Raw genomic sequence first — 26,354 nt, forward strand, 5'->3', positions numbered from 1 at the left:
GTAGGCAATCTCCTTAGTACTGCCAATAAATTGCAGTCTTTGATTACCCTTCCCCACAATATTTTCTGTTTGTTACTTCCAATTTAAGTTTGATATCATGAAGATCCATTAAGTGTGTAATTTTCAGACTTTTATCTGCTCTCCTTACAAAGATATTGTAGGTCAAAGAATGAAAAAATTCAAAAAATCAATTTTTTAAAATAGTGTACATTTTGTGTAAGCTTCTCACTATAAGAAGTAGTTATACTGTATAGTGTAATAGCACAATAAATATTAAGGCTGAGAAATTACTCTTACTTTGGAAAAATACAATTAGGGTAGATAAAAAATCTACTCACCAAGTGGCAGCAGAACTCGCACATAAAAGACGGAAGAGGGGTGAAGGAAGAGAACTGGAGAGGTCTAGGAAAATTGGTAGATATCGGGAAAGTCACCCAGAACAGCGGGTCAGAGGAGACTTACCGTAAGTAATGTCTTTCCTTCTCATCCCGTATGGTAAGTCTCCTCTGACCAGCGGTTCTGGGTGACTTAACCAATATCTACCCCTTTTCCTAGACCTCTCCAGTCTTCCTCCTTCACTCGATTACTTCCCCTTCCACCCTTCTGCCTGAAGAAGGAGCCACTGGCTCCAAAAGCTTGCCAATTACAGCTGTCTTTTATGTATGTGTTCTGCCGCTGCTTGATGAGTAGAATTTTTATCTATCCAATTAAATAGTTTAAAGAATGAGCTTTTTTAGCTTGCAATCAACAAGTTTGAGCCATTAAAAGTAGGGCCTATATTAAGGAATACATTCAGCATGGTTATCATGGTTTTTAATTTATAGTCCAGTTAATGATTCTTATTTGAAATTTCTGGGGCAACTCAGTACTGAATAATTTTTAAAAAACAGATGCCTGTAAAAGCAAAAAATAGCCACTGTTTCTAAATGTTGAGAATAAAATTTTTTTAAAAATGTCTTTAAACCCATTAAACATTCGGGAATTCATCCAGCAAATATCAATTTTTTTCTGAAATGACCGAGCGACTGGTTACTTTTTTCCCTGGCCCACTAGTCCTAGCTTACATAACAGAAATTTTGATTTTTATCAATACCAACTGTCTGCTTTCACCTATCACATCATCAAAATGCTGGACATAAATCACTCATCGAAATCAGCCACACACTGCAACGACAATTTTATCTATTCTCATAACGAAACAATCATAGGTTCCCCAACTTGCATTTAAAAATAATGCAGAAGCAATATAAATATGGAAAAAAAATGACATACTGTTTTAGAGATAAGGGATCTAAAATTCTTTTATATATTTTTTGACATAATCTCACAAGCATTTCACAATGCTGTATCCAATTTTGACAAGCCAGCTAACGCCTTTAGGGTAAAGGCACATACTGGTTTCCATTCTGTTCTCAACAACATTGAACACAACAGAAACAGATCTCTGTCTACCATCAGCATATGCCTTTCGTCTGAAGACTACCACTGACTGGTTGAAACTAATTACGGCATTGTGAAACAACCCATGTGTTTGTGTGGAAGTTTTGTGCATGGATATCACACACACCACATCATCAGTAGCATGCTACCAGTCGAAGGCAGTGTCAGTAGATCCAATTAAACCTTCGGAACTCGGCATTAGGGAAGCATCCGATTTAACCCATCTGCTTTGACCCATGACGTCATCTATATGACAGAAACGCCTACGTCCAGAGTATACAAAATGTCGACAATATTGTCACTATGTACACATGCCAACAAACCTGCAGGAAAATAGAAACAGTGAAAGTAATCTTACTTCAATGATAAAATGAAACTACAGAACAACCGTGGGAAATAGGGGGTCTAGGGCAAGGACAACCTAATTTTAACAATACAAAACATCACATCACATCACCCCTAAAAAAGTCTCAACCTACGACATAATGCTACAGCCACAAAGCCAGCAGGAATCATACCGTTCACTCGACCTATATAGCTCAAACCAAGCCCACAATACCAAAAAACCATCATCTGCAATAACGAAAATGGCACTTACGCAGTTTAGGGGGTACATGCGCTGATCATGAGAAAAATACCTATTTTTGAAGCAAACACATATTTCTGAAGAAATAAGCATATATATGCATGGAATACCAAAAAAGTACGTATTTTCATATGGAGGTGGGGGGGGGGGGGGGGGGGGGGAAAGATTAATTAACTGCCTGCTTTCACCAGGTTATTCATGTTGCTATGCCAATATGCTGCAGACATTTTAATATATTTCTTCACAGAGTTCTTTAGCCATAGGTAATGCTTACAGTTTCATACATCCTTACCATGATAGCTATTGTTGGCTTTGCATATTGTTGCATATGGTATATGTCCCTGTTGCTCACAGTTATGCATCTTGATCAGTGCGACCAACAACCTATATTTTTCTGTTGTGGCTGTTCATTTTGAAGTATCGTATATTACTGCGTGTGCCAAAATGGCGAGAAATTTTCCAGATTTGAGCGACTTTGTAATGGAAGATTTATACCATGTTATGGAGAACACCCAAAGCTCAATACAATGGGCTAGGCAACAAGGTCTTATGAAGAACGATATGGTGTGTGAAAATGGGTATTGTGTTGGATACAATGAGATGAAGCTGGAGAAAACTACAGGGAAAGATGGCGAAATTTGGAGCTGCTCCATTGGCAGGGACTGTAGAAAGAAATGTTCAATCAGGAAAATGTCATTTTTTGCTGGCAGTCATTTAGACATTTCTAAAATTTTGCAACTGTCTTACATGTGGGTTTTCGAACGCAATAGGCAAAAGTTTTTAATGAGGGAGCTCAAAATTGGCAGCGAGCACACTGTGGTCGATTGGTGCCAATTTTGTAGAGATATCTGCCATGAATATTTCTTAATTGAGCCAATACTTTTGGGCGGCCCTGGCCATACTGTTGAAATAGACGAGAGCTGCTTCGTCAGCACCATCGAAGTCATAGGTGCAAGAGCAATGGGTCTTTGGTGGTTATGACGTTGAGACAAAGCAAAGCTTTATGGTTGCTGTGCCACAACGTGATGCTACCCATTTGCTGCCAATTTTGCAACAGTATGTTTTGCTACTGGAACCACAGCAGTTTCTGATTTGTGGCAACTTACAACACCATAGGTAACTTGGGCTACAATAATCTGGCTGTTAATCATTCGCTTTATTTTCTCGATCCCTTTACAAACGCAACCACAAATCACATGGAGTCAGTCTGGCAAAAAGCTAAAGAAAAAAATCCTATAAGGCCTTTCAGAACTCACTGTGCTATGCTGAATAACTACCTGGCGGAATTTCTCTGGCGTCAACGTTTTGGGGAAAATCCATTCCACAATTTTGTTATTAATTCCACCTTTCTTGAAGAGAAAGAGAGAGAGAGAGAGAGAGAGAGAGAGAGAGAGAGAGAGAGAGAGAGAGAGAGAGAGAGGGGGGGGGGGGGGGAATAAAAATTAAAATCCGTGCATACATATGCAATATGTCATTTTTGATACAAAAAAAATTTTTGAGACAGTTAACTGATTTTTTCTTTGCATCCAAATGAAAAATAAGTACTTTTTTGGTGAAGAGCGCGTCAGATATGACTGTAACACTAAAGTTTTGAAATAAAAAAAATTTTGGTATTCAGCGCATATATATGCTTATATCTTCAGAAATACGTGTTTCCTTCAAAAATAGGTACTTTTCTCGTGATCAGCGCATGTACTCCCTAGACTGCATAAGTGCCACGAAAAGCAGAATCAGATGTTTCCCTCGACCTATACAGCTGAAAGGAAGCCCAGATAGCAAGGAACCAATACAGCTGAAAGGAAGCCCAGGTACCAAGGAACCAATAGCTACAACCCGAAGAGTGGAATCAGACATTTCCCTTGACCTATGTAGCTCAAATGCAGCTCTCAATACCTACCAGCAATAATAATAATAATGAAAACAATGTAAACTTCACACACCAACATAACTCAAATAACACCACAAAAACCCAAACCTTCAACAACTCGAAAACACAAAAACCTGTATATACACCAGATCAATTAAAACCAACCAAAGTACGATAAATGTAAAACAGACAGAACATCAGAATTACTACAGATTAAAACCAAAATAAAAGTTTATTACCAACAAAAGCATGCAACAAAATCACCTAGGTTGGCCGCCGCTACCAGTACACACACACACACACACACACACACACACACACACACACACACACACACACACACACACACACACAAAACTAATCAAACCTAACAAAATGCCACACACATAAAAAACCATCACTGAAAAACGAAGATTTCCAAATCCACATTGCAGCACTGGCTACCCAGACTCAAATAAACCCACCATGTTACCATAGTGATAATGAACCCAATATCACATGTTAAACTCAACAAACACAAACCAATTCAAAAACACACACACAACACCATTATGTCATGGGTCAAGGAGACAGGTGGAATAGAACACTTCTAATGGCCCCTTAACTTAGTTCCTACCTCACGCAGACAGACAGGATGTGAGGACAAGAATGAATAGTTCTGAAAAATAAGATTAGTGTTTCACTTTTAAAAGTGTTAATCAGCAGTAGGGCCTCCTGGGATCTTGCTTCCTTGACTATCAGTAGTGACCAGCCATACTGTTTCTTTGTAAAACAATTCCTTAATAACTTCATTGTTTAATATTTGGATTCTTGCACTGATGTCACCTCACGTGTAAGATTGTTCCCCCTATTGTTATCTAGACAACAAACTTGAACTCTAAGACATGATATCACAGTACATAAAAAGATTTTTACATGTTAGTCTGAGAACGTGGACAGTGATCAAGAAGGCATACCCTAAAATTGCACTTACTTTAAGTTTTCAAAATGTCACAACCCCTTTCTTCTGTCATTTATCACTCTTTAACCTCTGGCAACAATCTGTTAATATAAAAACTGCACTGTTTTTAGGGTTCATGTTAAACCACAGACCTCTCTATAACTGACTGGTTGGAGAAAGGCAAGACAAAGAACTGGTTATGAACTGTTGTGTCCAAATCAATCTTTGAAATGCCAAAAACAGGATTAGTTAAAAATGTGATACCAAGCTTATGAACGACAACACCCTTAACGTGGTGGAGATATAAGACACAGAACTGATCAACTGCTCACCTAACTAATAACACGAAAATGTTAGCGAAATAAAATGCTAGAGACTACCAGGATCTCTGTGAGAAAAGGTAGTTTTGGGCCCAGGATGTTCTTTCTATTAGTCCTTCAAATATATTAAAAAATTGAAAATACCAGACCACAATTCGAAAATGGAGCCTCACATAGGTACTTAAATGTATCTATGGAATGACCTACCAACCCAACCTATCCTAGATATATGTTTACACTAGTCTACAGATCAGCCTGTCAATGTAAATGAACACATATATACATCTTGTATGCCACAAGCATTCCCCCAGTCGAACACCATCTCCAGTAGGCCTAGACTTAAAGTACACCTAGCAAACAATACAGTCTAAGCTACCAGCCACAAAAAATAAACTTCATATTATGATCAAAACACACACTCAAAATATTTTACTGAAACAAACAAAATATCCTAGATGCCATATGACATCACACTTCATATAGGCTACCTATGGCTCATGTTGTTCACTGAACTCCAAACACGTTTATTTTTTCACACACAAGCATTTATTGCTTAGTCCACTTTCTTGAATAAGTATCATGAGGCTATCGTGGTTAAGTTTGTCAAATTAACTCCCAAAAACATCTTTTTGATAGCAATATTCTTGAATACTGGTTGTTTCTCAGATTCCACACCCCTTCAGAATACCAGCTTGGTGCTTTCTGGGGTTAGATATTAGCTACACAGTCATAGTTATGCTACCAAGACCTTGTAATGGATCTGGGAGATGTTATTTTTTTACCGTATTTGTCGATACCGAATTGTAAATGTTTTCTTATATTTTTGTCAGAATTTATTATAATTTGTCTTATTATATGTTAATTTACTTCTGTTTTTGAGAGTAAAAGCATATTGATTACTATTAGAAAATGTATCCACAGTCTAATATAACAGTCGCGACACTCACTGCTGTAAAAATTGTTGCCGTTTGACAGATGGAGCGACACTAGCGCTCCAAGTGGCAGGTAAGGTGAACGTCAGACGCGTCGTAAGCATAATGTTTGTTTGCATCCATTTCCTACTTAATTTCCGAATTATTTGAGTTATTTTCTTGGCTCCAAGGGTTTGTGTGGTACCAGAAGGCATATATGTTTCTAAAAATGATTCTAAAAAAAGTGCAAGTAAGGACAAAAATCATGAATAGAGTGGCAAGCTACAACACATTCGTGAAGAAACACTTGTGACATTGGACAGAATTGCAGCTTACCACGTTGATATCAAAAGAATATAAACACACAGATTCACATGTAGGAAGCACAGACATGTACCTCTACATGCAAAAATGACCGACAGCTTGTTTATCGTTCTGTAAGCCTACTGCGTTTGTCATTTTCGCCTGTTGCCACAAGTACGACCTTCATCTTTATATTATTCTAAGTGGGACAAGCAACTACAAAATAGTGGGAGAAATATGCTAAAAACATTATAATGAGCTGATTACACTACATTTCAAGAAAAACCAAATATTTGAATAATTTTCAATCAATCAGTCAGTGCACAAGGTGCTGACAAAATAATGTCATCACACGAAAGAAGCAAGGAAAATTAAGTGACTAAGAACAGAAGTGAACGAAATACATACCAAAGAAATCAGCAGCCCAAATGAGCCAACTTCTTCAGTTTCTTATTTGCTTTCTTGTTGTTAGAAACTAAGTCTTGATTCCAATATTTGAGCCAGTAAACGAGTCTCACTTTAACAAATATCTTGATTAACAGCAGCTTAGTTTCTTCACAACATCCAGGGGGAAAACTTGGGACAGCCATCAACAAGTTTACATATAATTCACCACAGTTTTTCTTGTGAGAATGTTCATCAAAAACTGAAGCCATCTGATTTTCACAATCCCTCAAAAATAAACAAATATTTTCACTGCAAATAACCAGGCTTCAAAATTGTCTTCGTAACTTTTGAAATTGCAATAAAATTTGTCATTTGCATCTAAGTCCTGGCTGTTGTCTACAAGTAGATTCCTGCACTTGACACAATTATGTAAAGAAAAAAGTTTCTTCAATATGTAACCAAACACATATCTCATACTGTATTGTTCTCCAAGGTCTGCTGGAACTTCCACATTTGGTAGCTTTGTTGCAGAACTTGTATCACTACTGCATAACAACTGTGAGACCTTTAATGTTTGAGCAGATTTCATGTCCAGTATTGCCTGATCCCAGTCAATTCCTTCACAATTACTGCTTGCCACATTAGAAGAATTTATCAGTTTGCTTAGTGTACAGTTGTTAAATGCAGCACAAAACTGCCTTGGAGATGGGTTGCTGCAAAAACCACCTCTCTGCCTCATAGTTGAAAAAAAGTTTTCCAATGTGTCTTGGTTAATTTTACGTGAGAATAAGTACAATTTTGTTCCAGTCAGTACCTCGGCAGCAAGCATTTCCAAAGCACATATATTGCTTAGAAGCCCCTTTACACATTTTATCCTCAGGAAGTAATCTTTTCCATCAGAGCCTACAAATTTCCAAGAGTGAATCCATGGCTTCATCACATGTAGAACATGCAGATGCTCTGAATCCCTCCTAATACAGTTCCTTAGATGCACAGGCCCTTTCACACTGTATGTATTAAAGAAATCAAAAATGTCTTTAACTTTCTGACAAAAGTCTGAAGTGCCAGTTGCAGATAATGGCATACTACCACAAAATACAAGTGTGTCAATACCAGCTGCCACTGTGTGGCTTAACACACAAACTGCAATACCCACTTTCATTTTTGAAAAAGCTGGCAGTTCGACAGCTTTTTTAGTCAGCTTCGGAGCTAACTTGTATTTCCTGTGCAAGTCATTTGAATAGAGCTGAGAAATGTCCTTCCAAGAAGCAGTACCAACCAAACCATCATTTGATGTATGAATTATGTCATACCTAAATAGGTTGTTTCTGATGTTCTTAAACAAATGTGGGGTATCATAGAAGAAATAGATCTTCTGCTCCTCATATACCAAACTTGGATTGACTTGTGTAATTCCGTCTCTTTCTCCAGTCCACAAAATTTGAACCCTGATCAGTCACACAGGTCTTTACAACCAAGCCAATTTCCTTAAGTCTCTTGACTACTTCATAAAATATAGCAGTCGAATGCATAGCTCCCACTGTTCCTTTACAAAAACAGTACAGCAATGGTTGTTTGAAACATGAAAAAATGCCACTAATCATTATCACCAACATACTGTTCGCAATTTTAGCTGTGCCTCATATGTCAAATTTGCCATTAGAGACATTTCATCCAATGACATGTTCACAAGTTTATCATTATAAGAAAAATGTTGCACCTTTTGCTTTAAAAGATGGAATATATTGTCACTTATCCCACATTTTATTTGTATGCCTTCCACATACCTTTGTAATGTAGCCCTACGCACTGATGGAAGCATAAAACATTCTGACAAAAACCTGTATGCCTGAGTGCTGTAATATAATAAATTTAGAGCAAACAGCTTATTTTCGTCTTTCCATCTTGCAGCACGTTTCTCTTTCAATGGCATGCTAATCTGGCTTAACAACAAGTCAAGGGCACTTTTTTTAAATATGGGGATCCTATGGTCTTTAACATTCGTTTGTCCTTGTTCACTTGCTCCTTCTGATACAGTTTCTGTCGCTGTCTGTAGGCACTTTCCTTGTCCCGTAATAGTTTCGCTCGAAGTCTAGCGATTTGCACATTCTAACACTTCACACGCTTTTGTAAGACACGAACAGCTGCACTTAATCTAACCACTTCATCGTCAAAGCAAGTCTGTGTTGACAATTCACACGAATCTGGCACTGATACATGCAGAGTTGAACCGGCTGCTTCTGTGTCATAGGACTGTTTTACTGCTTTAGATTGACTGTCGAATCTTTGTGGCAGTTTCCTCTTCATCGTCAGCTGAGGTGGCTTATTTGGAATGTCAAACAGTGTGGGTACTGCATTCCACACGAGTTTGTTGTTGTCTGCGTTCATGAACAGGTTTTGTTCGAAATGTAGCGAACAAAACCTAATATTATTATACAGGTACACTGGTTCTTTCTTAATGAGGTCTTCTCGCCTGCTATTAACAAGCCATTTTCTGCTCCTAAAACGAAACATTCATCATTTATACACATATAGTTTGCAAGTGAATCCTGACGATACAGTTTAGTAACATGATGGTATATACCTCTCAGGATCCTTAGGAAACCTAAAAAAAGACAGCTGTGGTGTCTTCTTCCTGTTGTTGGTGCAATGTATTGCGCTACAAACGCTCCCGCCAGTAAAAGCCATTGTATAAATCAAAATAAACAACCACTATTCTCTTTCACGATCGCGCCGAATTCACAGTGTAACCTACCAGCCTCTTGGGGCGCTGCTGGCAACAAAATCGAGGCGAAGTGTCGCGACTGTTATATTAGACAATAGACTGTGATGTATCGAAGAATAGCAAAGAGACTGATTACAAGTGAAAATTTGTGAATTGTGTAAAATATCTTTGACGTTGGAGTCGTCTTTGACTATTGTCGTGGTGTGTGTTGACGGAAGAACAATGAGAAGGTCGCCGTCATAAATAATTTTGAATTATGTTACTATTATTTTTGTATTAACTAAAAAGAAGAAACTACATTTGAAGAAACTGTATTTGAAACACCAAAATGAGAGAAACACGTTGAACCACGTCTTTTCTGCAGCCGACAACGATGCATTGTGGAATCATACTTAGACAACTGAAGCCAAGACTAATATCGCCTTGCAAACGTCTAACGGAAAAGGTACTGTCACGAAATATGGCAAATTTAAGTAAATAAAAGATAGTGATCATATTTTCAACTTGTCTCTTAGCCGGGATGCCATATTTCAACTGGGGACTGTAGCAACGCCACCTAGGAACAAGGCCTCACAGCGCGACTCGTGACGTCACGACTAGGGGTCCGAAATACCGAGCGGCTTGTTAGGCTCTACGCCACGCATATGAAAACATTAAACAGTTTCCTGGTAGACTACTCACTGTTTTATACACAAATCTGTAAACAAACGCTAATCATTCTCACAGGAGAATTACATTGTTCAAATTTCGTAAACTATAGCTCCAAAGGTGAAAATACTTTTTAATTTCCGTCACTCGCGTTTTGAAAATGCGAATTTCTAATTCCATAACCCTGACAGCACTATTTTCACCGTGTAAGTCACCTTGCATAATTTAATTGAAAATGAGGTACCGCAATTGGAAAGACTGACAATCAATCGAAGCAGGTACTCTGGGACTTGTATCTATGTCAAATTCTAGTTTCGTATGACAGATACCTCATTTGGCAGTCATCTACAGTTTTATACTTAAGAAAACATTACCGTACAGAAACTTGTGTAAACTTCACTGAACCTTTTACATACTACTTAGTTTAAGAGATTTGCCAGTAGAAGACTAGGTAGTGTTAAGTTATTAGGTATTATAAATTGACATGGGAATCACACATTAGAATCATTACAAACTCTGACAAACTTGCCCACTGTAAGCCATTGTTTATCAGCTTGAAAATATTGATTGTTATAAATTTGCACATTTTCACTGTTCTACTGTATACAAAGACTAACTTAACAGAATACCAGCTTAGGCAGGATTTACACTCTCATGGAACTGAGGTTTAACTGAAGAATGGGACACCACCCATCAGCTTCATGTAATGAGATATCTTAAGAACCTGTTATTACTTTTTACTGTACAAACTGATCCATTTATATTCACCCATCCACATACTGATCCCCATCTTTTAATTAAAATACTTGTCATTTGATACACTGATCATTGGCAATGGGTATTACAGCATTGTAAAAATTTAAAATGTCATCTATAGTGCCATTTGTGAAAGCAGATGAGTGGTATGCCAATCTTCAGTAATGCCAGAACTAGAAATAGTGTGCATCTTCACATACCTTACTGCAGATTATCTAAATCATAGAACAGCAATGTAGTGAGTATGAAGCTGTTTGACAGACTGCCTCTAGAATGGGTAGAAGCTTTATTTGATTTATTCAAGCACAAGTAGTACAGTTGGTTATCAGTAAATCCTCCCTACTCACTTGAATGTATGAGTGTAAATATCACAGTGATAACTGCTCGGTGAGTGTACCATAATTTCCTTAATGATTTCAATTTAAGATGTACTACACAAATCGTTTTAGCTTGAATATTTTACTTTATGGAAAATCTGTTGTAACATTGTTTTTTAATTTGTGTAAAGTAATTTTTGTATACATGCTGTATACTTTTTAAACATTTGTAATTTGACTCTCTATTGCTACAATAGCTAAATGACAATTAAATTCTTTTACTATTCACTATTTAATGTTGTCCCAGAGGAAAAAAAGCACTGCTATTCCAAACTCCAAAAACATTATCAATTTCTCTCAAATGAAGAATGGCTTAAGTTATGTATTGTCCTCCCCCCTCCCCGAAATATTGGTTGTATTGACAGACTGGACCTGTTCTGCAGATTAATATTTACTTATGGTGATGGCAGACTAGCATGCTAATACTAGCAATGAATTGTTCTCCTTGTGAGAATAATTAATTTACTGACTGGACAAAAATATATACAAAAACTTGTCAACCACAGAGCAGGAGCAGCATTAATTATATATTTACTGATGAACAGAAAAGACTATTCCCCTAATTCTATGAGATTGGGGTTTCACAGAGAATTTGTGGTAACAAATTAATCTGTAGCAAAGCCTCATGTTAACGGCTGCACCATTTCGAAGAGAGCAGAAGGGGTCCAATACATAACATTTACCAACAAGATGTATGGGATACTGTGCATGAAATAAAAACAGAAAATAGAAATAAACATTTATTTCACATCATCTTCCCAAGCCCCAAACAGTATAATTTAATATTTTTTCAATCTTTTGTACACAGTTACATTTTAACAGTAGTTACATCATTTCTCCTCTTGGTGTAATTGTTTAGCAAAATATTTGCACAGCAAAACAGTATGCAATTCATGACTGAATCAATTGAGTGTTTATTTTTACAGTGAAACCCATAAAAAAGATTGCTGGGAATGTTGTGGGATGCTACCTTCACAAGTACATTTCTCTGATTTGCCTGTTCTAAAAATAAAATTTCCTGATCTTTCAGAATTTTCTGTAGAGTTAAATAGACATATGTCACACACACTACTACATCATCTGCAGGATATGCCAACCCTCCTCTGTCTTTTACCATAATCAAATCATCACCACCCTGCTTCATTTCATCTGTAGTAAGGAATACCTTACAGTATTCACAATGGTTTTTTTTAATAGCTTGGTGTGAGCAGTAACCTGCTATGTAATGCAACTGTGGCCAAGTATTCTCATCTATTCCATCAACATCATTTTCATCTACTGCTACATTTAAAAATTCTGGTATTGATGTTTCTTTTAATCCCTGAATTTGAGTATGAGTAGAAAAAATATCAGTGGTCTTAATAACAACATCCCCAACTACTTTCGACCGAAGCACAAGGGAAAACATAGACTGTGCCCTTAGTTTTTGTTCAGTTTCAAAAACTTGTCTTAGAGAAACATGATAATTTCCCCCACATAGCTGGCGGTATTTGCCGAACCTGTCTTCTAAACTGTCTGTCTGTACTTTTCCTAACAGCAAATATGATCTGTTTTTCTCAGAAAGCCAGTAGTCACTGAAGTCTATCAAAGCAGCAGTTGTGTGTTTCAAAGCGCTATGTGTCTCTCGAGTAAGTTTTCTTTCATCACTACACTCTTCCCAAGAACATAACCATGAGATGAAGCACTGTAAGAATTCTTGTATGTGATGGGATTTACTAGTCACAGGTTCTTGGAAAATATTTCTTAACCTCTGTCCCTTGAGTAGTGTTTTTACATTTACAATATCCCACCAACGATTTATTATTTTTATGAATGTTGCAGTACTTTCCCAGTTGCTAATTGCTTTCTTTGAACCAAATGTGTCCAAAGCAACAACTGTCGTATCACTGAAAATACGCAACACTAACTTGACATTTTGGCGCTCAATTGAGTTAGGAAATAGAGACTTCAAAGTTAAGGAACTGCCATATTGCAATAGTTCATCTTTTTCTATCAAGTGCAATTCTTTCAGTGCTTCAACAGAAGACAAACCGCTATAACGACTCCTTTTCTTACAAGGTTAATTACTGTTTAGCTCTACAGGGCCATTATACTGAAATGTTTCCCCACACCACCTAGTATTGTCTTTCTATTTGTGTGAGTAACTGTATGTTCACTGTTGTGGGTAAATACATACAGCGTACACAGGGCGGTGTGTGAAACTGATGGCGATTACACGCTTCCGCTGTTGTAGAAATCTGCTCCAGATGCTGCAAATACCGTGTTGAGCTGAAAGTGGTAACCAAAGTACGGAGAAATATTCTTCGGGGCTCTGTTGCATAGCAATCAGATTGCTTTCAGTTCTGAGAAATGTCCAGTTACTATTGTGGTTTTGAATGATCCATGAAGTGACTTCTTTTCCGAAGAAAACATCGAACTATTTCACTAGAACTGAACGCTCCCGTCGGAACTGTTCTCAACTGGTGTTTATTAGTAAGTCACAATAGCAGTACATCGCTGGGTGTATAATAAGACGTACCTTCTTGAAATGAACAATATTTTATTGTTCTATTAACTGATTTCCTTCCATATGCACTTATATTTTACAATGTGAATCAAAACTCGCAATGGCGTCGATTTTTTTACATCACAAGAATGGCTCTCCTCTACTAAAATTACTCTTAACCAGAACAAACAAAAACTATATCCTAAGAATAATTATGTGAGCGCTGTCCGCCACAGAGTAATAAACAATATCTTTGTCTCTCTCTCGCACTGTCACAGCAAGTTACGCTGCATGATACATCATATATGCCCCTCTTGTGGACGAACGTTTTTGGGCAAAAACAAACACGAGCGTTCACACAACACTATATCGGTGATTGTTTATGACGCTGTATTAAAGTCCACTAGAGTATTAATGTCCACTGTATTTCTTATGATATTTTGGTATTAGTGAATGACTATCTAAATGTAAATTATTGATTTGGGTGCATATACTGCTGACAAAGGCTGTGGTGAATTCCTGATGCAACATATATGCATAGCTTACATGCTTGCTTTTATTCATTTGTCGAGGATGGCATGAGATGTGATCAGAAACCTTTTTCATCATCACTCAAAGCTTCTGTCACTCGCCTTGGGATGTCTCAAACGGATAATCTAGCCATTCGGCCAAGCCCCACAAAGGAAAACCAAGGAAAACCTCGGGGTAGATTTACCATCCTCATATTTCTCATTTGCAAAGAAAATTAATTGAATTACAATGGAAAATAAAAAAAAAATTTACAATATGGATTTTTTTTAAATGAATTTAAACACTGTTCACAAAAGAAACACAACACTGTTAATCTTCTGTGTCTTGAGGTGAACCGTCGACTCGTTGGTTTACGTCCATCTACGATTCCCTTCTATCTGTCATCTCCTGGTAACTGATGGAATTCTATTCCCATTTCACCGTCTCCTCGTGGGTATTATGGTTTTCCGCATATGGTTAACATGAAAATAAGAGTCAGTGTAAGTTCCGTGGAAAAGGTATTTGATCTATGCTGAGCTGAAATAGAATCTAATCTAAAGTTCTTTCTAATTGTCTGTCCTGAATTCGAAATATTCGGAAGTCGTAAGGTGTTCTTCATTTCTATCAACAACCCTATAATGCACTATACACAAATCCAACTGGTGCTGCCGTGTCAACTTATGCTCGTCATCTTTCAGATGGACTTTAACACTTGTTAATGGGCTTATAACTGAAAGGCATTCGCTCAGTTGGTAACTTCGCGAGCAACAGTTGATATAACATAATTTACATACACAGGTATGTTACAACAATAGTACAATTCTAAAGACAGTGTTCATCACAAAAGATTGAAACAAAGTAATAGGCGTCCTTTTAAAACTGAGAACGGGTTACCCCTTCCGAACAGCATGACTTCAGCTCAGCGAGTAAAAAAGCAAATACAAACATACATTGAGATTGTTAAGTTGACATAAGAAAAAGTATCTTGCCATAGACCAGATTCATTTGAGTCACTAACCCATGGTCATTATGCATTGTGAAACCTGATTGAAATTACTATCTACTAAATAAAATTTTTTTAAAAGAAATCATTCATACTATAGCTAAATTCTCTGCATACTGAAAAGAAAACTTATCCTTACAGTGGAAAACCTATACATAATGTCTGCATATCTCTCGTACAGTATGCCTGAAAAGGAAAACTAACTACTAAATTGCAAAAAAAAAAGAAACTATCCTAAGTATGATTCATAGGTTTAATGAAAATTCTCTAATCAATATTATTTGATAAGAATAGTATTTTCAATATTCATAATCTTCAGTCATCATGAAATTGCTTTAACAAGTGATGAGGATACATTCCTTTCACCTTTCCATTCTTCACATCCTTCAAAACATAAGTTCCTGGATGGGGTATTTTGGTAATCACAAATGGTCCTTGATACAATTATTGCCATTTTGTGTTCTTCCTCTGTATAAGTGAAGCCTTAGGATGAGTTTTTACTAAAACTTGGTCTTTCACTTTATATGTTTTTATTTTTCCAAGTCGATTGTCAAAATATATTTTCCTTTTTCTTGCCTTGTCCATTATATTAAGTAAGGATTGTCGTACTTTATTTTGTAGGTCTATTTTGTTAATAGCTACTTTAGGAATTGGTCGAATCCAGTCATTCTGTTCCTGTTTTCCAAACATCAGTTCGTATGGGGTGTATTCTGTCGTAGTATGTGGCATATTGTTTACAATTTCCTGAAAATCGTGAAGATAGTCGATCCATTTTGGTTGCTGGTTGTGGCAATATGTTCTCATGAACCGGTTTAATTCACGAAAAATTCGTTCCACGGGATTCGCCGAAGGGTGGTACACTGATGTTAGAATTTGTTTTATACCACAACTGGCTAATGTTTGCCTCCAACGAAATCCAGTGAACATTGACCCATTGTCAGAAAGAATAGCCTCTGGTTTGCCTACTTTGACTATATAATCTTTGACCAGCTTCTTGGCTATGGATGCAGCAGTAGCTGATTTTAATGGATAAAGTTTGACATACTTAGTGAATATATCAAGAAAAGCTACAATATATTTGCATCCTCCCCTTGATGATGGTAGAGGACCACAGACGTCGACCGAAATGATTGACAGCGGTTTAGTGGGTATAATAGGATGTAGGAAATCTTTCACACAAAAATTTCCTGGTTTGGCTAGCTGACAAATTTTACATTTCCTTAGCTGTCTGTGCACTTTCCTGCGAATGTTTGGGAAGTAGCAATATGCTTGAATCTTCCGAGCACACTTTAATACTCCAAAATGTCCCCAAGTGATGTGCGTGTGCAAAATTAAGTCATTCTCATTCTTCTCGGGAATACACACCTTCCAATTATCTGAATCAAGATGCCCTTTGAAAAATAAGACATCGTCCTCAACTTTGTACAGTCTCTTCAGATCATCGTTTCCAGGCTTTGCTAAAGTTTCCTTTATTGAATGCCAACGAGGATCTTCATTCTGTAGTTTTTCCATGTTCTTAAACATGTCAAGAAAATGTTTCCTATATATTCTATCAGTCATTATAAGAACATTAAATTCGGACGGATTGCCGGTGATGTTGATAGTTGACAAATCTCCATCTGGCATTCTAGACAGTGCATCAGCGATGAAATTATCCTGTCCGCTTAGGTATTTAATTTCAAATTGAAACTCTTGGAGTGAGAGCGTCCATCTTGCTAATCTTGGATGTAATAATTTACATGTTTGCAAAAAAACTTAACGCTTTGTGGTCACAGTATACTGTTGTCTTCGCTCCATATAAGTAATAGTAAAATTTCTTAAATGACCAGACTACGGCCAATGCTTCCCTTTCGGTAGTCGTATATGTTCTTTCACAAGCAGTTAAGAGTCGGCTAGCAAAAGCTATTGGACAGAAAGTTGATTTCCTATCTATCATCTTTACTTGGAAGAGGCATGAACCTATTCCAATTTCCGAAGCATCTGCCATTAAACCGAATTCTTGGCTCATATCCGGATGATATAATATTTGTGAATTGACTAAGGCATGTTTTATTGCTTCAAATGCATTCTGACATTGTTGCGTCCACACCCACGGAGTATTTTTTGCGCAACAAGCTGTACAACGGTTCTGCATTAATAGAGTGGTCGTGAATGAAACGCCTGAAAAAAGAGACAACTCCGAGGAAGCCCTTTAACTGTCTTTTTGTTGTTGGAACTGCAAAGTTCTTGATTGCCTTTAGTTTCTCGGAGTCCGGTAAGATGCCTTTTTCATTTATAAGATGACCCAAAAATTTGATTTTATCTCGAGCAAAATGGGACTTTTGCAGATTTGCGGTTATGCCTGCTTCCTTGAAACGTTCTAACACTCTTCTCAATAAATCAACGTGCTCCTCCCATGTGCTCGTAGCTATGAGCATGTCGTCCACAAATAAAGTTAAATTGCTTCGAAGTGCAGGTCCCAATGCATGATCTAGAGCATTTATAAAAACTCCTGAGCTCACGTTTAGCCCAAAAGGTAAAACCTTAAATTGATAGCTTCTACCTGCATGTACAAATGCGGTGTACTTTTTTGATGGTTCGTCTAGAGCCACCTGCCAAAATGAACTTCTCAAATCAATATTTGTTAAGTATTTCATCCCCTCGAACCTTTGAATTAGCTCATCGATGTTTTCCGGGTGAGTTCGCACGGGCACGATAATCTTATTTATCTGCCGTGCGTCTAGCACGAGACGAACTTTTCCTCCCTTTTTCGAGACAACATGAAGCGGACTACAGTATGGACTCGTCGAAGGTTCGATCAGATCCCATTCAAGCATCTGGTGGATTTCCGCATCAACTGCCTTTCGTTGGTGCCACGGTACTGGATAAAAAATACGGCAGAAAACTTGGTGTGGTATCACATCTAAATGGCATGTGTATCCCTTGATTACACCAGGTCTTTCTTGAAAGACTTCATGATATTCCTGTAGAAGATCATATAATTGCTTTCTTTGATGTTGTTGCAAATATTCAGGTTCTTGTATCTTTTCATATACCATATCTTCAGGGTTTAAAACTGGTTGCAAGTAATTAATTTTGTAATACCTTACAGGTTTGCTATGTATCCACTTTATTTGCAGCTTTCGTCCATGACAATACTTTCCATGGGTACTATATTCCCTGAGAAGATTCAGTTGATGTTTCTGATCCATTGTTGTAAAACTGGCACGGCCTAGAGAAAAATCGATATGCTAATTTCTCTCTCTAAATTCATCTATACCCAGGATACAGTCCTCAACCAATTTTTTTATTACAAGGAACGTGCAATTTATAGCTACATTTCCTATATCTAACTGGAGTTGAGTCTGCACTTTAACCTGAGAAGACTTATGACCAGTAGGACCTACAATTCTACAACATTGAACAGGAAAAATCGGTGGAGTTGCTTTCTGAAGTATTCTTTGAAATAACTTCTCAGAAACGACATTTACTGCTGCTCCTGTATCTAAAGTAACTTGCACAGTAATGCCTTCAATCGCCGCCTGAATTTTCGCAATAGGTACAGTGATATGTTCCTCTTGACAAGGCATCATATCGTGCTGAAGTTCTTCTATTAATAATCTGCCTTCATTGTACCGGAAAAATTTGACGCTCGAATTTTCGCCCCTGAAAACTTCCTCGACTGCACCGTCGGGGCTTCTGACAGTCGAGTTTAGTTTGACGATTGTCCATTATTAGTAGATGTCTGCTCCGTTACGTCGGTTATTATTGGTGGTTGATTTCTCCATTCATTTGCATTTTCATTTGGTACCCAACCTGAAGTTTGTGGCTGGTTGTGATATTCTTGGGTTGGTTGCTGATATCGGCGTTTTTGCTGATAATTCACTTCTTGATAGTATCCTTTCCTCTTCTTATTATTCTTCCTCCATTTCCGTTTATATGTTTGTTCACATTGTTGGTCATGATTACACTTGTCGGGATTTTCGTTACCAAATTTCACGTTTTTCTGGAAATAATTCACCTGTGGGTTTGGTGAATTGTGTGCAAAAGGTTTGTTTCCATACTGTTTGTTGTAACTATTGTATTTGTTAGGTTGGTAACTTGGTTGGTTATAGCGCATACGAGATTCTTCGAACAGAATGTCTATTGAATCCAATGTGGCTAGAAAATCTTCCACATGTTGTTCAGGCACATGTAGAAGTTTTTCCTTAACTTCAAGTGGAAGTTTGCCCTTTTATATTCGAATGATATCCTGCGTCGGGATTGGCTCATTCCAGTATTTACTTTTATTTATATACTTCTCGAAATACTTTCTTAAAGATCCATTTTTGAAAGAAAAAGATTGTGGGTCAAAAACTTCCTTACGTAGTCTTTCTTGTACACCTTTATTCCAGTATTTGTGGAAGAAAGCGCGTTCAAATTGGTCATAATCTTGACACCAATCGGATGCTTCTGACGCCCACATCGATCCATCTCCATGTATGAATCCTGCAACGTACATAATTTTTTGTTGCTCAGTCCACATTCGCGGCAATATCCCTTTAAATTGCTTGATAAATACCACGGGATGGATCGACTTCCTTTCGGGAATAAATATCTGGAATTGACGATATTTAAGCATTTTTTCTTCATTCATAGTCACAGGTGTATTCTGGTGGCTACTACGCGGTGAATGATAATCTCGATAATTTGTTTCTGGTTGATTACGTAAATATGCACCAATACATGGATATTGCTGCATGGATTCGGTTTCACTGGTTTCATCAGGAATAATGTCTGCTTTTGATAAACTGCAAGTAGTATGTGCCCCTCTAGTATTAACTAGACCTTGCTGGCATGCTTCTAATGTATTTTCTATCTTTGCTTTCCAAGCAGGAAATGCATCTCCTATATTCTCCTTAATCTCTTTAACTTCTGCTTTAAGTTGTTCTTGTGCAGCTTTGTTGTTAACTTGCACGTTAGAAACCGTTTCTTTCAAGGTTTTGTCAACATAATTTCGCACTGTCTCGGTTTGCTCTTTCGCCCAATCTTCAATGTCCTTAGAGAATGCGATCTTTTGTTCATTGAAAAGTTTCTCTATGTGTTTCTCGCCTTCGAGACTGAGAGTGTCTATCCTCCGAGTAAGCTCAATGACAGCTTGCTCGTTATCGTGCTTAATTGTATTCACGTCTTGCGCAATAGTGTTCTGTACATGAATAACTTCTTGCACTTGATGATTTAGTGTATCTTGACGACATAAGATGTCTTTGTATTTGTTTGTTAATTCCTGATACTGTTGTTCTTGTGTAACTATGAGTTGTGCCTGACTGGTAATCAAGTGACTCTGCTTTGTTTCCAAACTCTGGAATTTTTCAGTAATCTTATCATTTATTTCTTTTAGTTTATTAGATTGCTCCTGAGCCAAATTAAATTGCGCACTCTCCAATGCCTGGAATCTACGATTCATGTCGTTTGCAAACGTGGATTGTGCCGTTGCAAGATTAGATTGCGATGTTTCCAATGCCTTAATCCCTTGTGTTATGACAGTCAAACTTGACATCAGCTGGGATAACAAATCGGTATTCTCAGCAATTGGCGATTGCACTGGGCTTAACGAGGATTGTACCGACACAATTTTCGGTACAGTCATTTCGTTTTCGCACGCGTCTATGTCAGAGATGAAATTCATGTTGTTTGTTGGTTGCTGCATATTTCTCTGGACTTCTTTCGACATATGAATGTCGGAACTAGCAACCGTTTGTGTCGACGGCATGAGCGCATTAATTATTGCCGGTTGCTCAGCCATAATCGACATATCGCTAACTACGGCGGTATTAAATTCTGTGGCACTAGTTGACGATGCATTCACACTATTTAATTCATTTTGTGGCATTGTGATGCCTGCTTGCTTATTAGCTTTGAACATAGATCTAGTTATCACCATGTAAATGAGCAATTGACAGTTTCTCCTCTAAATAAGTCCTACAAAAGTGACTATTGAACTTTTACACACGCAAAAATGTTAATGTCCTAATGCTGTTAATGTACACTTTACAATGTGACACAAAAACAGTGCATAGATAACACATAAAATGTTGTCTTACTATATCTACTGAAATACTGGAATTCTAGTAAAAGTAATATAGCAACTCTATTTATACTTAGAAAATTTCTACATGAGGGGTCACTACAATGCATAAATGCTCAAGAAAGCTAGTAATTCAAATGTTCTGGCCTTTTTCCAGTTTCTGCTCGGCTGCTGGGAAGGCGCACTCGTTCTCTTCACAAGATACTCCCGCACGTTCAGTTAGCATGAAACATACAAAAGGACCATAATGTAGTTACTCTATAAAACTAGACATATATACACACAATGAAACATTACTTACTAAATTACGAACATATTTATATTGCAGGTTCACTATGAGTGTTGTATCAGGATCGTGTCCTGTCTAACGGTAGACATTTATAACGACTCCTTTTCTTACAAGGTTAATTACTGTTTAGCTCTACAGGGCCATTATACTGAAATGTTTCCCCACACCACCTAGTATTGTCTTTCTATTTGTGTGAGTAACTGTATGTTCACTGTTGTGGGTAAATACATACAGCGTACACAGGGCGGTGTGTGAAACTGATGGCGATTACACGCTTCCGCTGTTGTAGAAATCTGCTCCAGATGCTGCAAATACCGTGTTGAGCTGAAAGTGGTAACCAAAGTACGGAGAAATATTCTTCGGGGCTCTGTTGCATAGCAATCAGATTGCTTTCAGTTCTGAGAAATGTCCAGTTACTATTGTGGTTTTGAATGATCCATGAAGTGACTTCTTTTCCGAAGAAAACATCGAACTATTTCACTAGAACTGAACGCTCCCGTCGGAACTGTTCTCAACTGGTGTTTATTAGTAAGTCACAATAGCAGTACATCGCTGGGTGTATAATAAGACGTACCTTCTTGAAATGAACAATATTTTATTGTTCTATTAACTGATTTCCTTCCATATGCACTTATATTTTACAATGTGAATCAAAACTCGCAATGGCGTCGATTTTTTTACATCACAAGAATGGCTCTCCTCTACTAAAATTACTCTTAACCAGAACAAACAAAAACTATATCCTAAGAATAATTATGTGAGCGCTGTCCGCCACAGAGTAATAAACAATATCTTTGTCTCTCTCTCGCACTGTCACAGCAAGTGTCTGTACTTTTCCTAACAGCAAATATGATCTGTTTTTCTCAGAAAGCCAGTAGTCACTGAAGTCTATCAAAGCAGCAGTTGTGTGTTTCAAAGCGCTATGTGTCTCTCGAGTAAGTTTTCTTTCATCACTACACTCTTCCCAAGAACATAACCATGAGATGAAGCACTGTAAGAATTCTTGTATGTGATGGGATTTACTAGTCACAGGTTCTTGGAAAATATTTCTTAACCTCTGTCCCTTGAGTAGTGTTTTTACATTTACAATATCCCACCAACGATTTATTATTTTTATGAATGTTGCAGTACTTTCCCAGTTGCTAATTGCTTTCTTTGAACCAAATGTGTCCAAAGCAACAACTGTCGTATCACTGAAAATACGCAACACTAACTTGACATTTTGGCGCTCAATTGAGTTAGGAAATAGAGACTTCAAAGTTAAGGAACTGCCATATTGCAATAGTTCATCTTTTTCTATCAAGTGCAATTCTTTCAGTGCTTCAACAGAAGACAAACCGCCCTTCAAACTGTCACTGAAGTCAGGAAAACACAAGATCTGCTCCTTTTGGTTAAACTAGTTATTGCGGATACACTTCAAAATATGGACAGTATCCACAAAATAATACAATGGGCGATTTGGAGAAGACTGTACAGGGTGATCATACTTTATTTTTCCATCTGGAGGAGTAGAAAACTTAGACATTGCTTTCTTATTAATTGCGTTATTGTCTGCTACTATACCAACCACCTCAAATCCAACTGCTTCTAATTTAACAATGACTGCTTTAATGTAAGAGAACAGAACATCACCCTGAATAGTATGAACTGGCAGAATAGATACCACATCCTTGTAAGGTGATTCCATGCTCTGAACCATAAAAACATAGGCGCTGGTTGCACACAAAAATTTTTCAGTGTTAAAGGCACATCCTACAACATTTCCAGCTTTGTAATCAAGCTGAGACTTCAGATGAATTTCATCCATCAACAGGAGCACAGTTTTATCATCTGAGGATAAAGTACCTACTTTATTTGTGATGTAGCTCATAAACTGATGACCCTGTTGCTCAATGACAGGATTTGTTGAGAGTTTACTACAAAGCCTTGAAAGGGTGTTAGGACTAGGCATAGAAAAACTGTCAGTGTTCCTCAAAAATTTGTAAGCATGTGGGCTTATAGAATGTACTAATGACCACATTATCATAGAGTTAGTATCATACCTAAATTGAGTTGAACTTCTGCACTTCAAAAATGAAATCTGTTCCTTCAAAAATGTAATTTTAGTTTCGTTTCCTGGCAACTTTTCTAATAAATTTTGCAATAACTGGTCAATTAAAGACAAAATGTTATCTACAGGAGCCTCAGAACTATTATACAGAAGATAAATGTTCTTAAGAACATCACTTACCACCTGTATGTTGTTTACTTTCATGGGAAATTTCATGTTTCCAATACATTTCACTTCAATATCATTATTGAAGACACTGAGTAATAAACCACTGCTTATAACTACGTGGCAAAAAATTCTTGGGTAAGGATTATGCTTTAGTAACACTAGTCTCACACTGTCAGATTTGTTTATCACTACCCAGTCACTGTGCTTTTCACATTCACTCAACTTTGTTTTCATTTGTTCTAAACTATCGAACGATATCGCATCAATCATTTTCGCATGTGTGTCCACACTTTCTTGGATAGCAATTTGAAGAGCACGATTTTCTAAACGCCCCCTACGAATTTCTGGGTCCTCTCGTACTGCAGTTTGATGACTCGACAAGTAAGATGGGCATCCAGGCAACTTCGATGGGATAGCATCTGAAAAAATTAATAACGAGGTATGAAACCGATCTCACAGCATATAAGTGAAATAAAGATAGTTCTTATGCCACTGTACTTTACTAAGAGCGTGTTTCGTAACTCACCTTTTCTCAAGCGTCGACGATCCAACGGTGCTGTCAAGAGTATACCAGTTTTCGGGTCATACATGCTGGTACTGCTTAAAATGTCGTCCTTGTTGAAATGCAGTTCACATATCTAAAAACAAGCATACAGTTCTCTTTAAATCATATAACGAAAATTAATGAGGTATGAGATTATAAATATGTTCTTCTGTTTACTGTATTTTGTTCAGCTGTACTACATTTCAAGTAACTACGACACACTAACCAAACAAATACACTGATACTTACAACAGAGTGCTTACTCGGTGTCCAGTCCTGTCTGTGAACAGCCGATAACCATTTTCGTCTTAAATTCTCGTCAGATGGAAAATAAAATACACTGACTTTAGGTCCATTATCGTAATTGCCCCTGCAATTCGGCATACAACACCTTCGGGGCATCGTAACTGAGTATAGATCAAATAACCACTCACGAACAGCACAAAGTACAACATGGAAACGCTACGAATCACGTGTGTCGGTTCCTAGCTTCTCAGACCCCTACCCGTGACGTCACAGGCTCCTTAGACTCACGATGTGAGGCCTTGTTCCTAGGTGGCGTTGACTGTAGCCGGGATATTGCGTTCACGAGATTTTCAACAGTGCTACGAGGAAGAACAGTTTTGTGTGTTAATACCAGTTTCTTCAGAATGTGTGTTGCAGTGTTTGTGTTCATCGGGAAGTAAAAGTTTTGGAGAAGAAATGTTTCGGCAAAAAATTAATTTTCGACAGAAGAAAATACTTCAAGAATTTTGGTCAACAATAACATGGATGGAAAACGTGGTTCTGCAACAGTAGAAGAGTGTTCCAGATAAGTCACGAAACCCTCGTATTTTGTTAAAACAATATTTTTATCTTGTTTTATATTGTTGTGTATAAATTTTTGTTCTTCACAATGACTTATGAGATTTTCGAGAGTATTGTGCCTAAAGTAGAAAGTAGTAATTTAATAGACTTCGAACATCAGGACAGGTCAAATGAAAGAGAAAGAACCGATAAATTTGATTTAAAAAGTTTTCTTGTAAATTTTACGAAAGAAATTAAACAATCAGTTGACGACAATGAGACTTACTGGGATGAAAAAATTGATAACATTTTGTTGCAAGTCCAAGCAGTCAATACCCAAGTGGGTGAGCTTTCGAACAGAGTTGGCAGTGTTGAGGAAAAAATTGAATCTGTGGAAGCAAAAGTAAATGAAATTGATGCTAAATTGAGCGGTGAAATTAATACTGTAAAAAATGAGTTACTGGTAGATAGGGAACGAAATTTAATGGGTTTTAATGAGATAAAAGGGGATATTAAAAATTTGGATGAGAACACAAAAAGTTGGGTCGACAGAAGCGTCCGATTCAACGCGTCGGCTTTGACCCGTGACGTAAGGGTGTTGTGTGTGACGTCATGACGGCGCGGAGTTTGGTTTGAGTGTGGCTGTCTCCAGTTCCGTTTTATCTTATTTTATTTACTTTTCTGATCTGTTCGTTCTATCTCGTAAGATTTTTTTAAATTTAAAAACACTTATTACTTATTTTAATTATCTGTTTCCTCGAGTTTCTGTTTTAGTTTATTATATTTATCTTTGATCTGTTCGTTCTATCCCGTGAGATTTTTTTTTTTTTAAAAAGACAAAAAACACTAATCAGCTACTGAAGCACCTTTTATCTTCTATGGGTTGCAGGGGTTACGACCCCTGGGGAGGTGGGTCGGTATTCATGCATGGCTGTCTTCTCTTACACGTTGTAGGTACGCAAGGCGTCTAAATTTGTTTATATTTAGTTTGCCCCCCACCCAAAACACCCCATTTCCCGCGCTTGTCCCGTTAGTGTCATTAGGCTTCTTGTGGAAAGTGTGTGTGTTTGTTTTTGTTTCCGCCATATTTGTGACGTCATGGGTCAAAGCAGACGGGTGGGATCGGACGCTTCCGTATTTCTCAAAAGTTTTAGTAAAAAATGTAGAACAAAAAACTGACAATCGTTTGGTTACTCTAGAAGAAAAAGTAGAA

General features: G+C 37.4%; 3 protein-coding genes across 3 annotated transcripts in view; all 3 read right to left on the reverse strand.

Annotated features, from left to right (window-relative positions):
• Nucleotides 1-6,256, reverse strand: part of LOC126419137 (14 kDa phosphohistidine phosphatase-like) — a 45,231-nt gene extending 38,975 nt beyond the window's left edge. The window contains 1 exon segment of the mRNA XM_050086245.1: nt 6,101-6,256. Within this exon segment, the coding sequence (XP_049942202.1) occupies nt 6,101-6,204 (104 nt within the window). The 5' untranslated portion in view covers nt 6,205-6,256.
• Nucleotides 6,257-8,397: 2,141 nt separating this feature from the next.
• Nucleotides 8,398-9,557, reverse strand: LOC126419335 (52 kDa repressor of the inhibitor of the protein kinase-like). Its single transcript, XM_050086518.1, has 2 exons — nt 9,339-9,557; nt 8,398-9,254 (listed from the first exon to the last, which is right to left on the reverse strand). The coding sequence occupies exons 1-2, from the start codon at nt 9,440-9,442 to the stop codon at nt 8,864-8,866; spliced, it is 495 nt and encodes a 164-aa protein (XP_049942475.1). The 5' UTR covers nt 9,443-9,557; the 3' UTR covers nt 8,398-8,863.
• Nucleotides 9,558-22,425: 12,868 nt separating this feature from the next.
• Nucleotides 22,426-24,934, reverse strand: LOC126418838 (uncharacterized). The gene is made up of 3 exons (XM_050085816.1): nt 24,605-24,934; nt 24,338-24,449; nt 22,426-24,230 (listed from the first exon to the last, which is right to left on the reverse strand). Exons 1-3 carry the CDS (start codon nt 24,755-24,757, stop codon nt 22,990-22,992), a joined length of 1,506 nt encoding a protein of 501 aa, XP_049941773.1. The 5' UTR covers nt 24,758-24,934; the 3' UTR covers nt 22,426-22,989.
• Between the last annotated feature and the right edge of the window lie 1,420 nt (nt 24,935-26,354).

Source organism: Schistocerca serialis, chromosome 9 (assembly GCF_023864345.2).
Source record: "Schistocerca serialis cubense isolate TAMUIC-IGC-003099 chromosome 9, iqSchSeri2.2, whole genome shotgun sequence".
In the NCBI taxonomy this organism is placed as follows: Eukaryota; Metazoa; Arthropoda; class Insecta; order Orthoptera; family Acrididae; genus Schistocerca; species Schistocerca serialis.

What these genes read in the sequence shown, in the direction of transcription:
- LOC126418838 (XM_050085816.1), bottom strand. Translation starts at nt 24,757, where the DNA reads ATGCCCCGAAGGTGTTGTATGCCGAATTGCAGGGGCAATTACGATAAT. An exon ending in CACCGAGTAAGCACTCTGTT is followed by an intron (nt 24,450 to 24,604) that starts GTAAGTATCAGT and finishes GCTTGTTTTTAG; the next exon opens with ATATGTGAACTGCATTTCAA. An exon ending in TCGTCGACGCTTGAGAAAAG is followed by an intron (nt 24,231 to 24,337) that starts GTGAGTTACGAA and finishes TAATTTTTTCAG; the next exon opens with ATGCTATCCCATCGAAGTTG.
- LOC126419335 (XM_050086518.1), bottom strand. Translation starts at nt 9,442, where the DNA reads ATGGCTTTTACTGGCGGGAGCGTTTGTAGCGCAATACATTGCACCAAC. An exon ending in TTTCCTAAGGATCCTGAGAG is followed by an intron (nt 9,255 to 9,338) that starts GTATATACCATC and finishes GTTTCGTTTTAG; the next exon opens with GAGCAGAAAATGGCTTGTTA.